The sequence below is a fragment of the Megalops cyprinoides genome, chromosome 13, assembly GCF_013368585.1.
Source record: "Megalops cyprinoides isolate fMegCyp1 chromosome 13, fMegCyp1.pri, whole genome shotgun sequence".
In the NCBI taxonomy this organism is placed as follows: domain Eukaryota; kingdom Metazoa; phylum Chordata; class Actinopteri; order Elopiformes; family Megalopidae; genus Megalops; species Megalops cyprinoides.
This window is the reverse complement of record NC_050595.1, coordinates 29,526,758-29,548,717: the sequence shown is the minus strand read 5'-3', so window position 1 is coordinate 29,548,717 and position 21,960 is coordinate 29,526,758. Positions and strand designations below refer to the sequence as shown.

The 21,960-nt window shown below is 39.3% G+C and overlaps 1 protein-coding gene across 1 annotated transcript; it reads left to right on the top strand.

Moving 5' to 3' along the window:
- Positions 1-503: 503 nt before the first annotated feature.
- On the top strand, positions 504-21,810 carry LOC118788483 (muscarinic acetylcholine receptor M4-like). Its single transcript, XM_036544498.1, has 2 exons — positions 504-847; positions 19,905-21,810. The coding sequence occupies exons 1-2, from the start codon at positions 793-795 to the stop codon at positions 21,365-21,367; spliced, it is 1,518 nt and encodes a 505-aa protein (XP_036400391.1). The 5' UTR covers positions 504-792; the 3' UTR covers positions 21,368-21,810.
- Positions 21,811-21,960: the final 150 nt, after the last annotated feature.

The following is a 21,960-nucleotide window of genomic DNA, read 5'->3' as shown; positions in this document are numbered from 1 at the left end:
CTATAATTTTGATTATTTTAAAGACGATGAAGACGATTATCATCAAATACTCAAAAGCCAGCTCCTAAATCCCTTGTTAAGTTTCTACAAAGAGTTTTTAGAATATATTTTAATATTGAAAATCAAAACTAGACTTCATCCACTGCTTATCCCCACCTTTAAGACTTGTGTACAGCCCTGAAATAGCTGTGGACTACACGTTACTCCACTGCTCCCGGGGCTTCTCCTTGTAACGATTAAGCGACGTTCCGTCATATGAAGGAAATCTACTGATTAACATTGTAATACCAATGACATGAGAACCCGACAGACAACTAAAACAACCAGACAGTATTTAACATTGCTATGAATAACTACACCGTTTTACTTCAGGTTGAATCCGAGATTCGGAGCGAGACGAAACAGGAGCGGACAGGTGATTGGTTAGATCTATATGACATCACTTGTACTCCGCTGCCTTGGTGTCTGTAAACTGTAAAAAATCAGTTCCTTGCAGATGAGGGGCACATCTGGCGGCGTCTAAAGTACCTCCTTCTTAAAAAGAAGTTGGCTCTTCCGCTCGAGGCGTTTCAGTCAACAGTAACTTGGAACGGTGATTTCTTTAACAAGACATTAACATTGTGATGAGGGGCGTTTTAAAATGAGAGCGTCTGATGTGATGTAAAGTGAGACAGAAGCAAAAATCATGCAAAATGAAGACAACCCATTTAACATGAGTGAGGGCTAACTTTTTTAGAGTAATATTTGAGAAGGTTTTTTCTGCTTGTTTAAGCAACTGGAAAACCATGAAACATGAGTGGCACTAACATCACAGGAGCTGACTGGCTTGCGTCCTGGAACTTAAATGGTAAGTTACTTTAGATGATGTCCCAGCGTATGATTGTTTCTATGAATGTACAATCTTAGTGAACTACTAATGTACTAATGACTTAGTGAAATGCGGTTATATTTTTGTCATAGGGATAATCTAAAGTACGTTTGAAGAAAAAAGATAATTCACACACCGTACTGAAACTTAGTTATGAGTTTATGTTTTTAATACACCTGATTTAAATGATGTTATAGGTGTGTGAATCAAGTAAACAGAACCACGATGCTTCCTGATACTGATAATACTGTTTATACATGTATACAGCTACAGATAAACTTTCGCCGATATTTAAAGAATATAATACAGTAGTTACCTCTGTGTTATCGTTATACTCTATTGTATGGGAGAATTTCATGTAGCGATTCCACCTTATCCATTAAAATGGGCTGTCCTTCTTTTGATACGCAAATATCAAAAGAAATTGTCAGTGACTATAATTGCATTTCCTATTTTAAGAACAAGGGATTGCTCTTACATTTTTGCATTTTAATTTCGGCTCTTGCGCAGCTTCCTTATTTCCAACATACATTTTTTCAGAACCACGCATCAGTTTAATTTGGTACACTTGCCGCCAATTGCGTTGTAATCTGCAAAGTAGAAACGATCATCTGATGTGGTATATACTTTAAAGAAGGTAGGCTACAACCTACATGAGTAGGTTTGAGAGACCGCATTAGGCAAACAAAACATTAAAAGGTTGCAGACGTTACAACAAGATGTTGTTTTCAGATTGATTGGGGAGATTTTTATGTTGTTATCGTGAATATTAGTTGCCATTTGCACGTTATCCAATGTAAGTCACTTTCACATAATCTCTATTGTAGCGTCACAAAACGGACGCTTTCAGAATTAAAACTTTTGTCTTTTTTCTCTCACCACTTCGAAGGTTTCCATGAAGGAACTTGGTTTATTATATGTTAGAAACTAAAGTAATAACTATCCTGGGCTGCCAAAAATAGTGGAAATATTAACTCAAATACATACTTTGCGCTGTGGAAGTAAATTAGTTTCAAATAAAAATGAAGGGATAAGTATAAACATAGGATATCCATTCCAAATTTAGAATATTTAACTGGGGAGAGGGGGAGAGGTGGCGTAAACCAGCGCAGAAATGTGTTGGACAAAGATGAAAAGCTGTGTGTGCGCATACAAGAAATACGAAATAACTCCACCTTTATCCACCGGTATCTTGATTGCGCCTGTCTTCATAGTTGGTATTGTCAGTGGGTAACAGTCCCGCACAGAGAAACGCGGATGAAAACATACATACCAAGGTACTAATAATACTACTAATACGAGCAAGAAAACTGAAAAGCGTGAAACATATGAGCTGATTCCAAATGATCAGAATTGAAGATGAGGCCTCTATATCCCACATATACTTTGCTATGAATTATGGAATCATTCCACAACACGGAATACTAATGATCTGCCATGGGATATGAATAGCATCTGTTCAACTGTGGCTATATGGCTACTGTGTTTACTTTGGAACCTGTCCAGTGTATGTACACTTTTGAAAGAGGGACCCACAGGCACACATGCATACATAGACATAATGGCAGGAAATTTGTTTAGAGATTACTGACTTTAGCAAATATACAATGGTTTAGATGACGTTTTCATATAAAGTGTGTCTTTCAGAACTTAAAAATGAAATGAAATTTTAAAATGTGTTTTTGTAACAAGGTCATTTTTCCTCAAATGATATAAGAAAGCACTTAAAGTTCAAGTCCCAGGATTCATTTAAAACAGTAAATGAATGAAATAATAAATGTATTTTTAAAAAGTGACACCCCAACATTCATGTTTCATAAAGATGCATTTTTTAAATAATTAACTGTATGGTCTGTTCTGAAAGTAGTTGCTGATAATCCCTTTGCCATACTGCTGTTAGTGACATTTTTGTAGCAATCCATTGTCGTTTAGTGGTAAACCTTAAGCATGTTTAATCTTTCAGCAGAAATAGCAGCAAGAAACCTCTTCAAATCAGAAAATTTACAATTTTTTTTCTGGAAGCTTTGGACCTACAAAGTGAAAATTGCATTTCACTAGAGCATGCCTGTGTGCTGTCTTTTGACAGTGGAGCTTGGGCTAACAGCTGCATGTGTTCTTATTTCTTAGGTGACAAATCTTTTTGACATGAGCCACCAGAGGAGCACTTTGTGACATTTTGTGATTACTGGTCTGAGTAATTTGAGAACTTTCCCCTTTTGACAAGAAAATGGCATATAAACACCTATAACGTCCAATCGGATGGCTTACGGCAGCGCTGAATTTGAAAGTTCCCAGCCTTCCTGTAGGATCTGGGAAACACAAATTTCCCCTGCATTTGTACTGTTGTGTTTAGCTTCTTCCCTGGTGTCAAGTTTCTTCTGCTTCATTCATGAAAATGCCATTTAGATTATTTTCAATAAATGTATTTACAAACAGTAATGCTGTGGGTTTGAAGTTGCCGCATTACTATAGCCTACTAATGGTGAGCTTGATAATCCATGCAGAACTGACTGTGTTGGTCCGAAGCAGTATCAGTCACAATATTGCTTGCAATTAGCTCTTAATGTAAATGCGTGTATTCATGTTCTGCATGAGGAGTATAACCACACTGTTCCACTAATGTCCTCTTATTATTCGCATATTTAACATTTCAAACTCACTGGGTGCCCTCGTTACCTTGTGTATCTCACTGCGTCACTATAAATCACATTCAACCTGACTTAGAGTCCTTCCATTTTGCTGTATGCTGTATGTTATTTCACCACAGGGTAATGAAGACACATTTAATATGTTACATTCTTGAACTGTTGCTTTAAGCTGTGGGACTTCCATCCTTAATGAAATGCAAAGCTTTCCCTCCTGAGTGTAAGCAGAAATTAACATTTTGACTGCTGGGATTTGTGTCAGTTCCACAGTTATCAAAGGCATGCAAAATAAGGCTCCCTGATCTAAGTGAATAATTACAAGCGGCAGAGCTCTCGGTAGCCGTCCGACAGCGTATATCAATCCAAGGCAGCTTTGCGGAGAGGGGCAGGGACTCAATCTTCCAGTTCTGTGGTTAGCCCGTAAGACTATTCTTATCATTATGTGCAATAGGTTCATTATCCATTCTAGTACAATTCAACCTCACTGACTTGTTGAGACACAAGGTTCAACGATGTCCTCCAGAAGAGTCCAGTTCTGCTGGATCTCTTACCGTTGATGCAGCTGATATGCAGATGATGAATTGAAAGACAAGGAGGGCGTGTGGCTCTGCCGCAATAGCCAAAACTAATTGGAAAGAAGAGAAGAAATCTCCAGTCGTCTTTCCTGACACCTGGATGACAGATCTGTAAATTCCCCATTTGACACAGTATGTCTCAGAGGCAGCCAGAGAAGGGATCACGTATGACTTGCTGCTGATTAAAAATGCAGGATCATAATAAAAAATGTACAGCAGGAATAGTCAGACACCCAGCAACGTTTTAATGTCTTTTCATCAGTAGATGTGACACAGTTATGGCTATATACAGCATTGGAAATTTGAACCAGGGATCGCAACAGTACAGGGACACACACTGTTAAAATGATGGCAGAGTCTATTGTTTCAGAACTGGATAATGTTCCTCATGACATCAAATTCAAAATAAAAAGGCTTGTCATCATCAAACCCCCCACCCCCCACCCCCTTCCTTTCTAAAACACAAAAACACATTCTCCTAAGACTGGCTGTGACCTAGTTTTGTTAGGGAAAAAAGTCGCTCTATCTTTAAATGTGACACATTTATTTAAGGATTTGGAGGAAGGGGTGAAACCTGTACTCATTTTAACATTAGAGCTGAACCATGGAATTGAATCACGCAGCACAACACACAACAATCTAAGCTAAGGAAACTAATCACAGTATGGTCCTGACTCTACAGAATGACATCACCCTCTGTAGCAGACTGATGTGTCCTTCTGAGCTCTGCTACATACCCCTCCTCTAAACAACCACGCTGTTCACTATAATTACCGATAGGCTTTAGACTACAGCATCCAAGTTACACAACACCAATTCCATTGGTCTGAAAGGGGACCTGAACCCTCAGAACCACGTAGCCCAGCTCCAATTAAGGACATCAGTAATTATCCATACCAACTTAACAATGAGAAGCCATCATTTTCTTGCACCTTAATTTTTAAACATCTGGATCTGCCCCTCTATAACCGAATGAATCTTGTCCTGAAATTGCATTCTGTTCTGGACTTATGCTCACTTGTGAGCCTTGCTGTATAGATATGAGAGGTTTTCCTGCTGGTACATAATGTTTTAAAAAGGTTATTTTGTTTGGCAAAATGTGTTACAAAATGTTATTGGAACACATCATGTTAGCATGGTAATCATCCTGCAAGTGGTTAATCCAGACTGTACTCCACAAACATCACAAAAATGTATTTTCACATTTTAATGTGGTGAGTCTATGGGAAGGTTCAGAGGCATGCACAGCCTTTCTGCTGGTGCGTCACAAAATGGAAACATTATGGAAACATTGTGGCAACGTTGCACGTGAATTGGTTGTCCACCATGCAGATGGGTAAGCCCGACCGACTATGATGGGTGGTGCGGCGGACAAACCTGAAGAAAGAGTCTGTCCGAGGGATGAGAGGTGGTGGTGGGGGGGTGAGTGTGTTTCACTCTCTTATCGTGTTAACGCACGCCCTCCAGTTCAGCGTCCCATCACGCCTGCGTGCTAACCCAGTTTTGGGGTGCTAATGTGCCGTCGCTGCAGCGGCTCATTGCGCCAGTGCCAGGCACAGATGCTGCGAGCTCACACGGTGCAGGGGGCCTGGGGGGAAATCACACTCCCTCAACAGCCCAGTGAGCTTCAGAAACACAACTCCTTTTGGGAGAGGAAGCGCTTAAATACCCATGATTATGGAGGCTTAGGACTCTGTGAACAGTGGAATCACAAACTGTTTCCCTTTAGCTTGGTATTTTATAGCACTTAAGATGGCAAATGCTATTCTTTTTTCACCCCTAGTTATCACAGCGCTGAGCAGTTCTGTTTCATTATTGAAAGACAAAGGAAGGATTAAATGACTCTCTTTATCAACATTATTGATTTTTATTCCAGTTCTTCAGGGGTTTGCTGCTATTTCCTCAATGCAAAAAAGATATTATCATTGCCTCTTACAGCTGATGAAGGGGTCCCCCACGGACAGGCCCATTCAGTTATAATCTACCGCTCTCTTTCTTGCCTGGAAGCATGGCCAGACATGATTCAATGCCACAGCTCAGAGTAAATGCAGAGGCACTGATTCACATGTGCAGGAATGGTATGCTTTGTGTGATTTAACTTTGATTTGAACAGTGGAGAATATCTGGACGTTATACACTAGTGGCACCAACTGAGACTGGGTTACCAAATTAAACGCATTAAATGCTGAACCATACTTTTTCTCAGAATGACATTTGAGGAGTCTGTTTTGTGTTCCCTTCAGTGACCCCCATGCAGGAGCAGGAAGACCAATCACATTGAATGTCACAGAGCCCTCTGCCTTGTTAATGGATGGTTTGATGAAATGTGTCATGGTTAATATTTCCCACCACATTACGGCTTCCATCTCAGCAGTCCTCAGCGTCGTATTGTCATGTAGGGATGCTGCTATTTATGTCTCCCATCTCATCTACCCCCAAGGCAGACTCCTCTCTTTCCCCAGGAGGTTTCACCATTTATCAGGCACCTCTGATGCCATTAGCTGTGCGCATCCCACCAATTCTACTCAAGAGGAACAAAAACATACAAGGAATAATGGATCAATTCAGCAGCTTGCTCTTAGGGGACTTGCCTGACCACTTAGGGAGCATAAACCGGGTCTCTAGGTTGTTGTCCTTAAACCCCTGATTTTAGTTAATGCAGCAATTTCGATCTCTAAACAAAACCACACCAGACAGTTTTATTTATCCTGGGGATTAAGTGACTTAATTAGCCACTGAAACTGAGCCATTTGTCCCATTAAGATGGGGGGTCTGAAGGCTAAGCACAGGCTGCAACAATGCTGTACTGAGAGACAGTAACCTGTGCCAAAGTCGATTTATTACATGCAGTATTGTTTCAGGGAATATGCTGTATGCTCTTGAACACCCTGATCATGTGGTAGAAAGGGGGGGGGGTGCAGGGGGCTTGTTTTCAATATCTAGATGTGCTTCAAGCAAGTTGAACATGGTAGATTAACACTTAGACAAAAATTGAGCTTAATGTGCTTAATGCTTGAGTGTCTCAGTCAGCCAGATGCCATCTTGAATGCAAGCTAAGCCCTGCAGCCTGGGTTAGAACCCAGTGCTGTCCTCTGCTGGCAACGACTGGGAGCCCAAAACAGCGGAACCATCTGGATTCTTGCCGGGGATAGGGATGGGTAGGGTTGGACAGGGTTTCCCCGTATCGCTGCTGTCAGGTTCCCTGTGATTCGTCAGGCACCAGCAAATTTTTCAGATGATGTCAGAGGTGTAGCACCTATCCTCCAATGAGTGGCTAATTCATTGCAGTGTACTCTGTGATTCCTTGTGTGAAAAATAGCCACTGATTGCATGCAGGTTTTTTGGGGGCGGGGTTTGCATTTATCCTGCCTCAGCGTCCCTGCATGGGTGCAGAGGCTGTTGCAGTGTGTAGAGCCTAATGCACGATGAGCAATTCCAAAACGGGGAAAAGCATAACTAATTATTACAAATTAATAGGAACACCACAAGTCTCACCTGAATACATACAGAGTACAAAAAGGTTTTTAATACAACATTAAGCCCTCCAAATGTGTATGGTGTTCTGAATGTTGTTCAGTGCCCTATTTAGCTGCCCATTTTTTTTTTTAACATGAATGAAAAATAATCTTTTTGGCAAATTGTAAAAAGGTCATAATTCCCAACTTGTTTCGTGACATCCTTTTGCTCATTATGGTGGCACATCAGCACCAGTGCCTCGCTCATTAGAGGGAAAACAAAGTTGAAAAGTTACCAGGAAAGTCACACAGCACAGTACAGGCCCTGAACTAATGAGCACGTAGAATTAAAGTGAGAACCAAGCATGCTGGGATTGCCCCACTTCTAACAATCCACAAAATCGAGTTCAGAACTCATCTTTGACATGTTTTCATGCACCGTCTGGTTTCACACTGAGCTCGAAACTGTATGCACTGGAGCGGAATTAAAGAACGTCACTAATTGATGAAATATTTGAAACCCAGCCATTGGTATTTGATAAGAATTTAAACTTGGATTGAAGGCAGGGACAGTTTTACAATGACCACTTTTGAAAGCTTATTCTACTGGTATGTATAAAAATAGTCAAAACCAGGCATAGTCTTTTCTTTACCCAACTGGGGAAATAAACCACTATTTTATTTATTCATAATGTAGCTTTAAATAAGTATGAAAAATGTGTTGCTTCAGATTAAGGGGCTGCATATTAAATCTAACTGCTATATGCATAGAACATAAATATTGTGATCCTGTAGTTTTCTTGGTGCATGCCGAATTTTTATTGCTCGCATAGCTGCATTTAGTTATCAGAAACATCTGCTGTCTGTTCCATCCTGCCGCTCTGTGCTGGCAACCTGCAAACCATGATAGCGTTCCACACCCACTGAAATCTGTCTGAGCAGAATGTGCTTTTGGTACTCTCTGTGACGACGGCTCTGTATTTCACTGTATATTAGAATTATTAATGTATAATCAAGTTGGAGTCCTCACTGTCTGTGGTGTTTATAGGTAATATTTCATAATGCCTTATTATGGACCTCAAAAAACAAAAGTGCTGCATTAATAAATGACGAGGTCATTAATAGGTGTCTGTTGACAGAGAGGGAAAGTGGTCAGCATAATGGAAGAATAAACCGCCTGTGCTGTGCAGCTGGTTGGGTTTTGACGAGGCAAGTGAAAACACCTCCAGCTACATTTCTTAACATAGGCTTGCAAGTGGCTATGCATCAAACAGCTGTATACTCAACAGCTGCCATGCAGTAGATGGACTGGCCTGTAGGACTTAACTTCATGGAAAGCACACAGTAAATGACAGACATACAGAAACTGGAATAATATTTAATTTAGTCAAGTAACAGTTTAACTGTTATTGAAATATAATTACAGCACATTATATAGTACACATTAATACTCAGATACACTAGTGCACATTTGCACATTTTAGTTGCTCTTTTACTTTATTTTAAGAGACATCACTACTGAAAAAGGTGTCTGATATTGTTATCTTAAGTTAGCCTGATTTTCTCAACTGCTCACTGCTCAAAGCATTCCTTTTTTCAATCATTTTCATGCTGTAATTAATTTATGATCTAAGGAGCCTTTCATATGCTTCAGTACCTAATATCACTGCCCTAGACATCTATTGCAATAGGAGGACCCTTATGTGGAGAACCAAGTCATTTATTTTGGAAGTTCAGAAGAATATTTTTTATATATATATAGTTCCCTAAAAAGGCTTCCTGACAAATGTGATCAAGTAACAGTGGGGTTCATAGGAGGACGGCAACAACAGAAAGGGCCTGTTGACATTTGCTTGCACTTATAAGATGGTGGTTTGCTGAAAGAGCTACCTCTTATGAGAGGGATCTGGATTACTTCTGCTCTCAAGACACCACAAGCATCATTGTTCATATGTTTCAAGTACAATCCCATCTGTGGTGGAGCAGCTCCCTATCTACCCACCAATAACATCTTCCTAAGGCTTGTCAGTCTGTCATGTAAGGGACTGGCTTTTAAGTGCAAACTCATCAAACCCTGCACTCCAGATCTAATCAGGAGACTGAGACAACCTCTGTTGTGCAGGTGAAGAAGCTCATATGCATTTTGCTTGAATTTGTCCTTGAAAAACAATGAAATTGCCTCAGGAAATTGCATGCATTTGAGAGCTCAGATCCTGACGCAGGATAAATCTGAGGAACCTTCTGAGGAATTTCAATCATCACACTCACACTCACAATCACACACAAGTTTATTTTTCATTCCAGGATCTTCTTGTGATGTTACGATGTTCAAACTGAAGTATAAACGGAAAAGGCAAGAAGCTTCGCCATTGATCACCTAGCACGTTTAATTTCCCCTCAGAGAATTTCACTAAAGACTAACAAACACTGCTGACCTTATGTGCATCGTGCTACACAGTGAAGAAGGTCAAAATAGGCCAAGTCAGTCTGTTTGGTATTTAAACAAAGTCCATCAAAGTCAGGTTTATTTGATCCTTGGCAGGTCCTGAGAATCCAAGTACTCTTTGATCTTGTCATGTGAGTGCTGCTGTTTATCCTTCATTGACTTGTTTACCCATTTCCATGAGAACTGCCCCCTCAGTTCTCATACATTAACCAGTGATGGTAAGAAAAAATGAACTAATGAATGAACAAATGGATAAATGGAAGAGATTAGACTTGTTTGTCAAGGCAGTAATTATGGACAGATAATCAGTGGGTGGATAAACTGCTAGTTCAACATCATCTAAATTAGGAATTTCCATGAAATCCCTAAAGCCCATTCTTTCCAGATGTGCTTATTTCTCATAGATTTGAAGAAAGTAGTTTCATAAAAGCTTGAAGTTGGCTCTGGGCTCTGTGCTGACCCCTGCTGGTGGAGAGATGTCAGATACAAAAAAGTGTTTAAAATCCCTAAAGAACCTTGCTTGTGTTAATGTATATCTTTAGAAAAATAAATTTCCAATGAAATAAAATGAATTAGATTTTTTTTGTTAATTTAAGTAATTGAACTCCCCTTATGATGACATACCTTGCAGAGGCACAACATCACCCCATTGTTCTGAAGTGGCTGGGCACAGGTCATGATTTAATCCACTGAATGTCAGGTCTGGTGAAATTAAAAATACAAATACAAAGGAAGCAATATGCCTTTTAAGACTTCCAATCCTTTTGTCATCAGTTATGTTCGAGACTAAGATTATGGCCTGGCTTAAATTAACTTTGTTTCTCAAATAAATGCTAGTGTTTTTACCTAAAACAAAATTTATTTACTTAACTTTGGTGATCGCTGAACTTGCTGAACTGTGTTAGGAGAGAAAAAAGCTTTTCAATTAATTATGAGCCAGTTAAGGGCAAATGTTGATTAAAACCCAGTGCTTATTGCTGACTGTTTACAGTCCACACATTTCTGCCTGGGATAACATTACAGCCAATGGCTGTCAATGGTGTGATGGGGCTACAGTCTGGGACACCACATGTCACAACATTACACCAAAATCAAGACATTATCATTCTCCATCTTCATGGCTGGCTTTACACTGCAAGCTCTACTGCATCGGCAAAGCCAGGTCATAACAATCCACAGATCTTCAGGTGAACTGTAAGGATGCATAAACCCAGTGACTGCTCACCAGTAATGGCACTCATAACTTCTAAGTGACAAATCAAAGTTTTATTCAGCTTATCCTGATGAGCACCGGTAAATGTGATGGAGAAGAGGAAAACAATATGCTAATTTTGACAACAGACCAATTGATAGAGAGGTCCAAGTGTAATGCTCTTGGCAGAAGTGTCTATTCATTACGCAACTGCACTTTTCAGTAACATGACTACATTGCATACTGATGAGCACTTTCTTGTGACCTGGGTTTTCCAGTGGAACTGTCAATGCTAAAAAATATGTTGAGGATGGAACATTAAAATGCCTCAGCAAGATCTTGTGACTTTTAGTCTCCCAGATTGTGGCCTGTTATGGACAGATTGTGTTTTGCTCTACCAATTTTCCCAAGTTATAAATTTCTGGCTGTTATCCTATATGGCAGTCCTATAAGGATGATAGCAGGATAAAACATTGTGTGAATTATAAACAAGTTATTTGTTCCTTTCTGTGTTCTCTTGATTTTCCCCAGACTTGGTGTTCACAGTTTAAACCACCCGAGCCCTTCCACCTCCCTGATAATACAGAGATGATACAGTGATTATACAGCAGCCAAAGTGCATGGAGAACATCATGATTATTCTTGATTTGTCAATTAACTATATTAATGTCAAAACCATTTCCTCAACATGTAAAAATCAGTGTACTTGATTTATGCATGTGTGCTTTGAAAAAACAGAGCAATGCCTTGTGTTTGATGTATGTATAGAATATTATTTTGCATTTCAATTATGAAGGTTATTTATGAGAGCTATGTTAAAAATTATAGTGCCATAGCCATTATCACAGTCCCATTCTTGTGTGCAGCTGTTAGGTATGCTACAGTAATAATATTGATAGAGTTGTTGTCAGGATTTGATTTATATATATATATATATATATATATATATATATATATATATATATATATATATATATATATATAGTTGAGAAAACACACAGGTATTGGTTTAGGTGCAGCTATTGTTTTTAATTAATGTCCATTCTGAAAATAGTAATGATATACTGTAGCTGCTGTAATAAGCATGGAATTATTCATTTTTAATACAGTACAGTGCAGTTACAAATGCTTTAACATACATTCCATTTATTCCTTAAATTGTTGTCTTATTATATAGAATGCAAACAGCGTAATCTCTCTGAACATTCAAATATATCCAGGATTTGTATAATATGTACAGATGTCTAAATGACAGATTTTCTCTTGGGGACAAAAAGAATGACTGAATGAATAACTGGCATGATGAAGTGTCTAGTTTATTGGAAAAGTACAAAGTCTTCAAAATGTGTATCTCCAAAATAATAAGTCATTCAGAAAGAGACAACATTTTACTGTCACCCTCATCTATTCCATAAACTTCTGCCTATATGTGTCAAAGAGCCACTGTTGCACTATGTTTTCACTAATTTTAGAGAAATACAGTTCAGAAATAGCTAGGAGTCCAGATAATATCCTTTATTTTTGATTACAAACATTTTATACTGAAATGGCTATTTCTGAACTTTCCATGTTGCATGTTGCTTATTAAAAGACTCCTTACCTGCATTCGTTGCAGAATGAAAGGTTTGGTTCCATGGTGAATTCACTCATCTGGGCTGAGCTAAGTATTGACCATTTATTTGGGAAACTGGTCTCTCGTTTAACAATGAAATCAGTCTTTACTTCATTATTCTTCAAGTAGTCTTTCCCTAACTCTGGCAACAAATTGATGATCTCACAGAGGCACAGCTGAATGTCTTAACTCAACCAGGTGACTCAATGAGTGCACCATTCATCAGCTTGTACCTGGACAAGCTGAGCTTGTGAATTGTGCCGTTTGCTCTTATTAAATATGTTCATCCTGTAACTTTTTATTGTAATATGTTTCTTACAATTTACCAGTGACTGTAGTCACCACAATAAGGAATTGGATCAAAGCTTCTGAAATGCTCATTAGATTAAATCTTGAATGTCTGCCTACTAAGTTTTTTCACCTGAAAAGACACCATAGTTAATTCAAAGTGCACTCCATTGTCAGTGGAATTTAGTGTGGTCAGCCCCTGAGCTGACTCCGTATCAGTGGTTTTCATCAGGGTTATATCAGAAGACTATGGGGAAAATTAATATTTGATGGGAAACAAAATGCAGGCACTTTTTGTCAAAATCAGAGCTGACTTACAGCCGATATCTTTATTAACTGTCTTTCATGTATGAAAGAAATGAGCCTGCCACCAGCTTGCATCCAAAGACATCTCAGATGATTGAGATCAGTCTGGACCGAAAGACAGACATTACTCGAGGATGCTCTGAGGAAAGAGTAAGATGATGATATTTATATCAGATGAGTTTCAGAAAGAATAGGTTATTTTCAGCAAGCCCACTAGAATGAAATATGGATTTAAACAGACAGATCTCTTTAGATGTATCTTTCACTCAAATCCTAGATACTGCCTTTAAATAGGAAAAACAACAAGCTTCTCTTTGATGCAGAGAAGGCAATGTTGATGCTAAAGGGGTTGTATTTTTTTCACCGAGTCCATCAATAACACGAGAACATACAGTTGTAGAATATCTGTGCTATCTGAAATATACCTGTCCTTCCAGCAATGCAACACAGAGATCTAATAACATTTTTAATATTCTTTCTTTTTCTCTTTCTTTTCCATAGTCCAGGGACATACATATTACTTGACTCCATGATCTGGACTGAATTTTCATATTCCATCCATTTGCTGTTAAACACAATACCTTTTAAATGGCTTGTTGTTTCCAGTTGCTTTTGGTTTCTCCAAACCTTTTTTCACCAATTGCAATTTAAAGTCACTGTGCTCATTTACTCCCACCTCTTCTCAAACTTATATTTTCATTTGCTCATCACATTTCATTTGAATGTAATGTAACCCCATGTATTTAATTTACTAGGTTTGAGTATTTCATCATATTTTAAAATTCTTCATTAAATCTTAAAATTGTATTTGAGTCCACCACACAGTATAGCTGTGAATTTGGAGAAATGCATACAAATGTTGACGTAGACACATAATCAGTAACATGACCAATTAAGGTGGTACTCCAAAGAAAATGAAAATACTGTACATAACTTATGTTTTCCAGTTTTCTCTATTATGTTCAATGCCCCCTACAGCTACGATGACAAATCGTGCATCATTTTTGATGCAACAACAGCATGAATTCTAATTTTGTTTACAATGCTTCTGATTCACACAAAATTCCCTAAGAAGCGTGCTGATATGATCCAAGGGTATGGTGACACAAATATTTTTAAACTGTAGCAATGCCTTATTTGTTACATTGCTATCAGCAGCATTACAGAAAATGTTGACTGCTTTTTTTAAATGTAGCATTTCACCAGTAGAGGTCAGCCCTCCAAAGTAATAATTCAATCCAAGTGAGCCATTAACTACAAATAAATGTTGCTTTTGGATATACCAAGACAGGGAAGCTTATCTGTTCATGTGTGTTTTGCGTAAGTGCAACTTTTCGCATAAATGCAAAGAATCTAAATGATATTTTCTTTTGAAGGAATAGATTGCATTTACACGGATCACAGTCAGTGTTTCTGTATTATCGTGAAGCACACAAATGTTGGAATGATGGGCATAGTCCATAAACTCTTCCACACCTAGAGCTAAGACTTTTCCAAGCTGACATATGAGCTGCTGTAGGTGAAGGGGAGGACCATGCAGATGTCTCTGGATGGTCTGGGTGCTGTCCTTTACCAACAGAAGAATGGGAGTCTGACGGTCATAGACTATGGGCCGCTAACATTAACACCAAGTGGAACTGTAATCATGAAATCCTTAAGAGGGTGCTTTCCAAGAAATTTGAAGATCTGTGCATCTACAAAGATCACAACCCACTGACATAATGTACATCATGAGCAGTGTAAACTAGAATGGTATAGGTCATGACTGGGCTAGTAAACATATTTAATTCAGGTTGGATATCAAGTCCTGGACAGGGAAAGTCCTGCTGATATGTTGTCCCTTTGCCGCTTCAATATCAACAAATTTGTGATGGAATGCAGAGAGGAGGTTCCAGTGGATGTCCGAACAAAGCAGCATGGGAAGAAACAGTACAGTCTAAATGATGTACAGTTAGCCACATTCATAACCATTTTCACTCAAGACCAGACAGAGGAGGGCCACATCCATGAACCACTGCCCAGAGGAACTTAAGATTGCAAGAGAAAGGATGTAGGCTGTAAGTAGGTATTGAGAGTAAAAGAAATGAACAGAATTCCAGCAAATTGAGAAGAGGGATGCTTGGCCACACAAGAAGCTGCTCCAACAAGCCCAGCAAGAGGTCGGTTTTACTGGTCCTACACAAAGGAGGGACATTAATGAGAACATCCCAATCTACTCACAGGGCGACACAACAGAGAGAACACCTGAGGAGAAGGAGAAGCAGAGAAGGGAAGATGATCTTCTGCCAGTGGTCCCCGTATACAACTGCACATTAGGCTACTTACATTTCCTTCTGTTATGTGGCAGACATATATCTTGTGGTGGAACATCTGTTTAAACTTGACTTTGGAGAGGCACAGGAATCACCAAAGTGCCATGCATAGAAGTGGGCAGAGGTAGCATACTGGCTCACTTCAGAGAACAGCAAGCAGGCCAGAGCCAGAGGCAAGACACACTCAACAAAAGCAAGGAGTAGTTTTTCAATTTGGAGTCCTGGTTCAGAACCTTAACAAGTGAGGAGGACCACGAAACCTGAGATCCTACTGGGGGCAGGGCATTTACAAGGTAACAGAGCAGATTCACAGCTCTAGGATACAGCCCAACTCAGGGGAACCAGGGATTCAGGCACTACACAAGAACTTACTATTAATGGTAAATGACATTCCTGTAGAGATTCTGATGAGAATCTTAGATGGTAAAAGGAGAAAACTGGTGCTGGAGAGATGAGATGAGGCAGAATGTTGTGGACAGCAACACATCAGAATCAGATGATGCTTCTGCAGCCAGTCAGTACTGGTTAAGAGTGCACAGTGAACAAAATGCAAGAATTGCTGAGTGTACCTCTATGCCATTGAGGAGTCCCACACAGAGGAGCCCATCTGCAAGAAGTCGGAAAGAATGACTGAGTAGGATGAGACAGACTGACCAAGGACAGGTTATTAGATCTGCAACCTTGGAGATCTACTGAAGACAGAACACCAAGGCAAATGTCCACCTACCACATGCTAGACCAGCCATTATTTCAAGCTCCCACTGCAGTCAATACAGTAGTGGAGTATGGAACAACACGTATGCCAGCCCAGATGTTACGCTAGGGACCATACAAAAAAGTAACACTGTGCATGACAAGTTACCTTTAAATGTTGAGTCCTCCAAATACTTTCATTGAAAACATGTAGGGCAGCCTACAAAAACCTGTTGGATGACAAAGCCAGAAATTAATGAAAATTATATTTGTCAGAAAAAAAATATATTAGACAGATACTTTGAACAAGGTAGGTTATGCAAATGTAAAACGTATTTTATGAACACTGAGCAAAATTGTTTTATTTTCACTGTCACTGACACTGTCATGAAATGTAAACTTCCTCGTAGCTAACAGTAGCATTGGTGGAGACTGTCAGTTAAACTAGCTGGCTGTTGTAGCATGAAAACTAATGTACCCCTTATTACTAGGGATGCACCAATTGCGAAATTCTGGGCCGATACCAATACCAATGTTTAAAATAACAATTTGGCTGATAGCCGATGCCGATAACGATGATTTTTTTTTTTGTTTTGTGTTTGTTGTTATTTATCCCCCCTTTTGTGCCAGGGAAACAAAGAAATCTAAATTATATTTAAAAAATAAATAACTGAACTGTTTTAGTCTTTAACTATAGTGTTAATTTGGTAGCTAGCTAGCTAACAGTACTAAAGTTGACAGAACAGGTTGCTTGCAGTGTCTGTGGTTAACTATTTGGTCAGATGAGATGTGATGAGGATTTATTAGTTTGATAGCTAGCTAGCTCTTAGTAATGTGAAAGTTGTAGCCAGTTGTTTTCTGTGTTATCAGCTTAGATTACAAATGTGTTCCTACAGAGACTATTACATCTACACTGAAAGGTGTGATTGTGTTATCCAAACAAAATAAATGCTTTACTGAAAAATGACACAGTCCCTCATATCTGGCACAGAACTAAGGATATTTGTGCACATAATTTCACATATTACCACTTAGACTATTTTAACAATTTTTTGTGCTGTGACCTATTTCACCAGATGCAATACCCACATGTCCACTGGATGCACAACACCCTTTAGCCGAAATTGTAATCTGATGCTACTATGCACATATCATGAATTGAATGCTTTTAGCCTTGACTCGGTTGCTCTGAAAGATTGATTACCTTAACTAAAGTTTGATTCACTCGTGATAATGTTCGATTAGATTGATTCACCAAAAAAATTGTTTCAAAAGGAATGAACATTCACAAACTGCACGTCACTAATATGGAAACAGCACCTCTGACAAATCAATCCTACATGTAATAGTGGTTCAGTTTCTCTTTAAATTGCTGAAGAAGCCTGGTTTTGTCAACTGTCTAGTCTCTCCTGTTTTAACAGGATTGTAATGTTGAAAGGCATGATAAAATTGTTTGATTACACTGTCAAATATTTAAGAGTTGCTTTGCCAATGAATTTGTTAATATTGTAAATATTGACTGACTGAAACGAAAATATTTAGTAGCCTTTTATTGGAACTAATGGAGTACGGTTAGATGGTTAAACTAAATCTATTAGATTGAGTACAGACAAAATGGTGTTGTTGCCTTATGAAACGTATGTTTTTAGAGGATGCTGTTGAAGTGTATTGTTACCATGAATTTACACAATAATTGTTTGTATTTTTTAGAATTAACTGTGCCATAATTTGAATGTTGAGTGCTAATATGTTAAATAAATACAGCTTTCTAACAACTTATTTGTAACCTTGTAATTTGTAATGTAACCTTTCTAGCTACGGGATATTCGGTATGGTAAACATTAATGGTATTTGTCAGTGTACCTAACCACTTAATATTAGGAAAATTGCTTTGCTCATTTTGGTTCATTTACATTGCGACAACTTACCTGAAATTCCCCGAACTGGGAAAATGACTACTTGAAAGTACCAGTGAAATCTGTTAATATGATCTATGATGTAATTAGTTATGTTACTGCTGTGGTATACAAACAATTGCAATGTACTAACATTACCATCATTGACATTTTTCTACAACGAATTGTTAGGATCTACTGATATTGATAACATTCATCATTATTTAATTCAATAGATGAAGAGTTCCCGTTTCTCCTATTTTAACAGCATTCACAAACACCTTCTCTGTTTCAACTGTCACCCCACGTGAGACATGTAACATGATGCTCATGCAGACATCACTTTCAGATTGCTCTCTGCCTTGGGAGAGTTGAGGTATTATAATTTCAAAACCACCGAGTAGAAATCGCCTCCTTTAAAAAACAGAACCCGGAGCACTGAGGTACTCAGGTTGCACCAGTGGCTTCCCTGCTTAGTTTGTATTACAATGCTGTGTTCCTGTACTGTAAAAAATATACACAAAGAATTATTAAATTGAAGGGATATGATGAAACCCGCAGAAACACACTGTTCATGTGGTGTGAAAAGGATGAAAATATTCAACGTTTAATTTGGCAATACCAGAGTTATACATGGAACAACATTAATATTCAACCTGTGTTTGTTATGCATAATCAGTGCTGGATGTCATGTGCTGTCATGACAGTTTAATAGCGTACATGAATATTTAATCCTTATTTAATCCTATTTCTCAAATATACCTCACATTTTATCATCTGTGTACATGGGAAGTGCAAAACATTTTTGTTCTCATAAGATGATCTCTTCCTCTTCAGTTTTACAGCATTAAAGTAATAATGACACGCTTAAATAATTAATCAAAATCATGGCAAGAATTCAATGCATATTAATAGAGGCCTTGAATTTTTCCTGTATGTCTAAATTCAATGTCTGTAATGTCAACAGCTTTTCAAGCTTAATGAACATATATCCAGAGGACCACTGGTTACTGAGGAATATGAGAAAAGGTCATAATGTGGAACAGATATTTAATTGCTATCCAGCTCCAGGACATTGTGAAGACTGTCCATTCCTATGCCATAATAACCCCAAGATGTGTAATAAACATTTGTGGCAGTGGATACTGCGTATAGATCCTAGATCACAATGGTACTGTTTTTGGCCTTTCAAGATGTACGGGAATGTTTTATTTTAAGTTGCAGTAGAAAGTATGGAATAAAAATAGGACTTTGTCAGCAGATGAATAAATGCACACCAGTGGAAATGATAATGAAATGACATTATCCATAATAAAGAAAAAATGAAAGAATAGTGTACAGATTGACTGAAACCTCACAGAATGTTTTCATTGCATGAATTCTTGTTTGTAAGTTATTTCCACAGTGTTCCAACAACTTGAAACAGTGCCAGAGCTTATACTGAGGGCATCACAACAATGAGCCATTTCAGGTTTTTCTTACAGTGACATATTAATTATAGGTCTTAATATCACATACTTAATTAAAGCTAAGATTTGAGATCAGTCTGTTGAAGGCTAAAATTATCAATAGATTACTTTGTTTTAAATTTTATGGTCTATTTTGTTTTTCCTCTAGGCTCCATGTACAATGTGTCTGGCAGTGCAGATCCAGCCAACATCAGCTGCAACAGTCCCAGGAGCAACAACTCCTGCTCAGTGGGACAGATGGAGGGGAGCCCCTACAAGACAGTGGAGATGGTCTTCATCGCATTGGTAACTGGGTCCCTCAGTTTCGTCACCGTAGTGGGAAACATCCTGGTGATGCTCTCAATCAAAGTAAACCGACATCTACAAACGGTCAACAATTACTTCCTTTTCAGCCTGGCATGTGCAGACCTCATAATCGGGGTCTTTTCCATGAACCTCTACACTGTCTACATCATCAAGGGCTACTGGCCTCTTGGACCTGTGGTGTGTGATCTGTGGCTGGCTCTGGACTATGTGGTCAGCAATGCCTCTGTCATGAACCTTCTGATCATCAGCTTTGACCGGTACTTCTGCGTGACTAAGCCCCTGACTTACCCAACCAGACGCACGACTAAGATGGCTGGGCTGATGATCGCCGCAGCCTGGATCCTCTCCTTCATCCTCTGGGCACCTGCCATCCTCTTCTGGCAGTTCATTGTGGGGGAGCGCACAGTCCCAGAGGGGGAGTGCTACATACAGTTCCTCTCCAACCCCGCCGTGACCTTTGGCACGGCCATTGCTGCTTTCTACCTGCCCGTCATCATCATGACTGTCCTCTACATCCACATCTCTCTGGCCAGCCGCAGCCGTGTGTCAAAGCAGAAACCCGAGACCAAGAAAGAGAAGGCCCTTAAGTCTACCAGCCTGCTGAAGAGCCACATCCTGAAGCAGAACAACAATAATTCCTCCAAGCCCAGCACAGAGTCCAGCGCTGAAGGAGTGAAGAACGGCAAGCTGGATGAGACCGTCTCCACCAAAGCTGACTCCAGTGTCCAGCCAGAAGAGAAGGACAGTTCCAACGACTCCAGCACAGCTAGCATTGCCCCCAAAGACACCAAGGAGCGGGCCAATAGTGTGGCCGCCTCTGAGGGCCCTGCCCCCAACCCTTTACCCGTCAGACTAAACCCTGCCTCCAAGTGGTCAAAGATCAAGATTGTCACCAAACAAACAGGGGACGAGTGCATCACTGCCATTGAAATTGTCCCCCCGAGTGCTGAAAACAACTCCATCCCTGTCAGCCGGCCCAGGACAGTGGCGCGGAAGTTCGCTAGCATTGCCAGGAGCCAAGTCAAGCGAAAGCGACAGATGGCAGCCAGGGAGAAGAAGGTGACCAAGACCATTTTTGCAATCCTTCTGGCTTTCATTATCACATGGACACCTTACAACGTCATGGTTCTCATCAGCACTTTCTGCCACTCCTGTGTCCCAGACACAGTGTGGGCAATAGGCTACTGGCTATGCTACGTCAATAGCACCATCAATCCTGCATGTTACGCTCTCTGCAATGTGACATTCAAGAAGACCTTCAAGAACCTCCTCATGTGTCAATATAAAAACATTGGCACAAGGTAAGCCTGAGGGACTAGCTTGCACATGTGAGACACAAACTTCTGACAGGGCACCTGCTTGTGGATTTAACCCTCATATAATGACTGCAATGGTGGAGAATCCCAAGAGGCACCTTGTGATTTTTTTCATACATTGTAGAGGTGTTTGTACTGCACAGTGGAAGGAACTTTCACTTTGAAAATAGGAATGCTGGCCAGGCCAGGCATTCGCTACATGCTGATAGCGAAATATTGTCTGGTTTGATGCCAGAGCTTTCAGCAGTATTATTTCAGCTATTGGTCTGTGATAGACTGCCAAGGTCATGCTGGACCTACAGAATATCTATAGATCAACAGAAATGTGGTGACAATCTTCAAACAAAGCACAGTGAATTGGTGTTTAGTCACCAAGCCTTCAATTCACAATGAAAAACATTACAACAAATAACTGTAGTAATGATTCTACAAATAACTGGTCATGTTTCTCTGAAAGATAAGATAGAGAGTATTCCCTTAATTACCAATCATATATATGTATAAATACAGTATATATACAATATACATATGGTCATATATATGGTTATATATTCGTATAACTCACGTCAATGATTAAGAAAT